Source organism: Lipotes vexillifer, unplaced genomic scaffold, assembly GCF_000442215.2.
Source record: "Lipotes vexillifer unplaced genomic scaffold, Lipotes_vexillifer_v1.1 scaffold1451, whole genome shotgun sequence".
Classification (NCBI taxonomy): Eukaryota; Metazoa; Chordata; class Mammalia; order Artiodactyla; family Lipotidae; genus Lipotes; species Lipotes vexillifer.
The window spans coordinates 291,291-295,889 of record NW_006795096.1 but is presented as its reverse complement, the minus strand read 5'-3'; the positions used below and the strand labels follow the sequence as shown (position 1 = coordinate 295,889).

General features: G+C 55.7%; 1 protein-coding gene across 2 annotated transcripts in view; it reads right to left on the bottom strand.

Annotated features, from left to right (window-relative positions):
- Window positions 1–419: 419 nt before the first annotated feature.
- The window catches only part of EIF3B (eukaryotic translation initiation factor 3 subunit B), a 20,960-nt gene continuing 16,780 nt past the window's right edge, over window positions 420–4,599 (bottom strand). For both annotated transcript variants that reach the window (XM_007467413.1, XM_007467414.1), the window contains exons 15-19: window positions 4,144–4,282; window positions 2,082–2,207; window positions 1,487–1,564; window positions 1,016–1,124; window positions 420–542 (exon numbers count right to left, since the gene is read on the bottom strand). In XM_007467413.1, coding sequence (XP_007467475.1) covers window positions 439–542; window positions 1,016–1,124; window positions 1,487–1,564; window positions 2,082–2,207; window positions 4,144–4,282 — 556 coding nt within the window. In that variant the 3' untranslated portion in view covers window positions 420–438. The remainder of the gene's footprint in view (window positions 543–1,015; window positions 1,125–1,486; window positions 1,565–2,081; window positions 2,208–4,143; window positions 4,283–4,599) is intronic.

Below are 4,599 nucleotides of genomic sequence, written 5' to 3'. Positions count from 1 at the left end.
TCCAGCTGCACCTAACGGGGTTTTGGAGGCTCCTGTCTCAGACCAACCAGGGACGGACGAGAACGGGTGCTGCGTGGTGAGGCCCACCTTTCTGCTGGACACCCTGAGGCCTTCGCCCAGCAAAGCCCCCCTCCCCTTCCCCAGGCACCAACCACCAGTGCCTGCCCCGGCCCTCCTCTCACCCATGGCCAAGGCCTGCTGGATTTTACGGGAGCCTGAGGCCCAGAGCTCTCAGACGCAAGGCTCCGGACACCCGGGGTCTGCACTGGACCCCTCACAGCTCACAGGCAAGGACGTGGCTAAGCCTGAGTACCGGCAACTGGGCTTCACTCAGCGCCTTACACGAGCTGCCTTGACTTGCAGGAGAGCAGAACAGGAAGCAGCACAAACAGGACACCGCGTGCCCCCCGTCTCAAGGCTCACCACAGCGCTCCCGGGTCACTCCTGGTTTCCAAGAGGAATAATTTCTTCGGTGACAAAAAACTCGATGGTCTCCTCCTCCCAGTCGTCCACGTTGCTGTCCAGCTCGTCAGTGTCCACACCTGCAGGGGGCAGCGGGGGTGCGTGTGTCACACCGTGTGCAGATGTGGGGCAAAAACTTGTGCAACACGTTCACACACACACACACGCGCACGCGCGTCCCGCACCCGCCAAGAGGCCGATGTGAACACGGCAAGGTCCCCTGCAAAGAGAGGACTATGGTCTTGAGCTGCAGGCACAAGAACCTCTCAGTGCTTTTCAAGTCTTTTAAAGATTCCCTTTAAGATACTTTTCAAGAGAGAATTCCCTGGCGTCCAGTGTTCGGGACTCGGTGGCCTCACTGCCAGGGCCTGGGTTCAATCCCTGGGCAGGGAACTAAGATACCGCAAGCCAGAGTCTTCTTTGAAAGATTCTTTTTAAGAATCTTTAGGCAACACTTGATGTTTTCTGAAAACTGGGAAATTAAGATGAAAAGAAGGAAAAACACTTTAACCATACGCTTTGAAGAGTGTATCTTTGGCTATAACAAAGTTACCTCCTCGCAATTCGAGCCGTGCGTTTTTCTGCTCCATATAGAGTTCTTGAGCCATTTTCCGGTATTTTCGGAAATCTTCCATCATGGTTCGTCTTCTCTCCACTAATTCCTGTGGGTAGAGTTGCGGAGAACTTACAGAACTAACAACTCGCATCACTGTCATAATTTTGCTCAACCCAAATGAAAATGAAAACGCGGTCAGCAGTAGGCCCACCTGACGGGATGACATAAGGACTCTACAGACACTCTCGGGGCAGGAAAGGTGGGACCTTTGCTCGCCGCCTTCTGCCTCTAACGTGGCCCGTACCACCCGCCTTCCGTGTCTGAAAAGCCAGCCACCCGAGGGCCACAGTTGGGCCCCGGCGGCACAGAGCCACCCCCGCCAGTCTGTCCCCATGGCCTGGTGCTGGCCTTCTCTGCCATGAGGGGACAGTCCTTGGCACCTCCCTCCGGCCTGGGGACAAGGCTAACCTTTGAGGCTTTGGATTGGCTCAAACGGTCCTTCTGTTCAAAGATCTTGGAGTATTTCTTCAGATCTTTTTTAATTTGCTGAAACAAAGACAAGTCACTCAGGATTTACACATTCACAGCAAGAACCACAAATGTAATCCTCAGAGCTGCCAACGTGGAACGACTTCCTCAACGACAGCAAAGCATGGCCTCCGAGAGTCAAACGCAGCGTCCGTACGGCAGTGGCCTGCCCTCCTTCCCTGGGATTTACACGCTCCCTCAGCTCTGTCCTGATACCATCAGCGTGCTTCTCCATCACTATGTAAATCCCAGCAGGGCTTTTTAATTGCCCCTGCCACCTTTCTCATCCCGCACGTTTGTGCCAACTCCCTGGAACGGTACCGGCGTGGCCTTAACCTGAAAATCTGTCTCCGCCCTGAAACTACTCCTTTCCTTTCGGTTCTTGATCGTTCTGCGTCTCTTCACAGGGTCCCCCATAAATGTCACGTTTCTACTCCTCACTCGTTATCACCCTAACAGTAACAGGAAGCAGCAGCTGCTTCTTGCAGCATCCGTCGCCCCCACGTGCCTACACCTGACGAGGACACAACCAGACCTTGACCTGGTCCTGGCTCAGGAGGGTCGGGGGCCGAGGCCTCCACAGCAGCTGGCAGAAGCGGTCTTTGCTGTTCTTCTGCAGAAGGCGGCCTTGGAAAGTCCACAGCCAATAGGCATTGTCCACCTGGAAGAGAGCAGAGGCCCCGCTGAGCTGCCCCCTGCACCACGTTACACCAGGAGGCAGAGGCCCTGGGATCCTTAGTGTTGACAGAAGAGACAAAACTAACCATTACGTTCAACAACTGTTCGAGAGCCAATAATCTGCCAAACAACGTCGTTGGCATTTGGGAGACACCTAAAATCATGTACCTGACTGCACAGTGCAGCGTGTGCAGTAGCTAGGAACACGGCTAACAAAGCACGTGTGCCAGAGCAGAAATCAACCACGTCACCAAACACGGTTCAGCTGGATAAAGGAAGCACTGCCACAATCTACGCTCTGGTGAGCTCCCGCTGCAGACCAGCACTCGGGGAGCAGTTAACACCGCGTGGTCAGCCGTCTAAAAGGCTTGTAAAGTGTCAGGGTAGGCCTCACTGGGGTGACCTCTGAACAAACTAGACACGGGCATGGTCAACATATCCTGATCCGAATGCAAGGATTATTACTCAAGACACCGTTTCCAGTGACGTTTGCAAAGCCCGTGTTCCTAAAACTTCAGCACTTTGTCAAACAGAATTTGCCCTAATTGGTCTGTAAACGTGCACGAGCTGGTTCAACTGTCAATACCACAATCGATAAAAATAGTAAAGACAAAGCAGAGGCCTCAGCAAGTTTTACCACCAGTGTGAGAATTACTGAACTTGTGAACAAGACACTACAGAGCGTGATCTGTACGGACACAAATTCTGAGCCCCACAAATTTCTCAGGCTATGGATCTCTCCTGAGACCCCAGAGGAAACGGGTCCTCTGCCCAGAAAAGTGCCTGTGCACAGACACAACTTCATGCCCTTTCAGGGAGGCCCCAGGCCGAGAAGCCCGCTCACTGGCGGTGCCACACCTGCTCCTGCGATCACAGAATCCTGTTTCTACCTCCACTGACACACCCTCAAATCTTTTGCTAAAGACAGAGATGATGATCTTTTCAAGAAGTTAAAAACAGAAACGGCAAACGTTTTCTCACAGCCCAATTCAGACAGCAAATCCTGACTGAAGGCTGAGCAGTTTCAGATGCTGGGAACACAGCTCAGAAGAGGAGAAAAGGCGCTTGTCCTTGTAAAGTTCCATGCCAGCGGGAAAAGGGGACAAGGAACTCGTAACAACGGCTAAGGTGGGTGCGTATCGTTGAGCACCATGAAAACATATAGCGGGGGTGAGAGGACGCGGGGACCAGGTGGAGAGGGGAGCCTCTGCGGATGCGCGCTTGGCGACACCTGAATGGCAGGAAGCACAGCACCCACATGAACTGACGTTCCAGGGAGGGGACGCACGCAAAGGCCACGAGGCGGGAGCGAGCACGGGCGCTCGGGGTCAGCGTGGCCTCTGCTCGGGAAACGCGCACAGCCAAAGGCTGTGCCATCAGAGGCTGCTGCACAGAGGACCTAACGGGCTGGGTGACCAAGTACTGACGGTCCGAAGTAGGAACCCCTCAAAAGGGAAATACTGTGCTGGGAAAACACGTGCAGACCAGAAGAGACCCACCCTGCACCGGGGAGCCGCGCAGCGAGCAGCTGCTTCAGTTCCGCAGCGCAGTGGGTGGGCGCTGACTGAGTTGGGAAGCAGGGCCGCCTGATTCCCGCTCTACAAGCGCTCTGGCTGCAGTGGCAGATGCGGCGGCCTGGCTCCGACTGGAGCGACTAAGACGCGCTCTAACTTAGGAAGAGAGATGAAGCAACGCCGCCCTGTTCGTGGAGAAAGCTGGCTGCCCTCGGGGCTCTGGGGAGAGGGATTCCGGGCGGCCTGGGCCGGGCCAGGAGCTCAAGCGGACCAACCGCATCGCCCGCTGGGACGAGATGCAGAAGAGGAGGTGATGCGATGCCACGCTCGGTGCGCTCCCCCATGGCGAAGAGAGCCCCCCACGGCCCGGTCTACGCGGCACCGAGGCTCCCCGGGTCCCCGTACCTTGTGGCTCCACCAGGACACGGAGGTGATGACATAGCGCCCAGTCGGATCCCACTCGACGTCGGAGGCCATGTAGTGCTCCGCGATATTCATGACCGTACAGTCTGAAGTGTCAACGAAGGCCAAGGCGCCGTTCATACTGGGGAACAGACAGCACGGTGGGCCTCCTCCAGGAGCCGTGTGTGTGCCCGCCCCTGGCTCCAGGGTGAGGGTACAGGCCAGCCTCGGGAGCCTGGGGTCCCCTAACTACCACCTCAACATCGACGTGGAAATAATCACAGCGATGACCTCTTAAGGATGTTGTGACTGAAGATGTACAGAGCACACGAGCACCGTAGTGTCTGTTGTGATTATTCTCAGAGGGAAGGCTGTCTGAGGCTAAGTCTCCAAAGCCACAGCAAGAAGCACCTACGCTGAGACGGGGTGTCCTGCCAGCTCAGAGGCAGGCAGTGCACA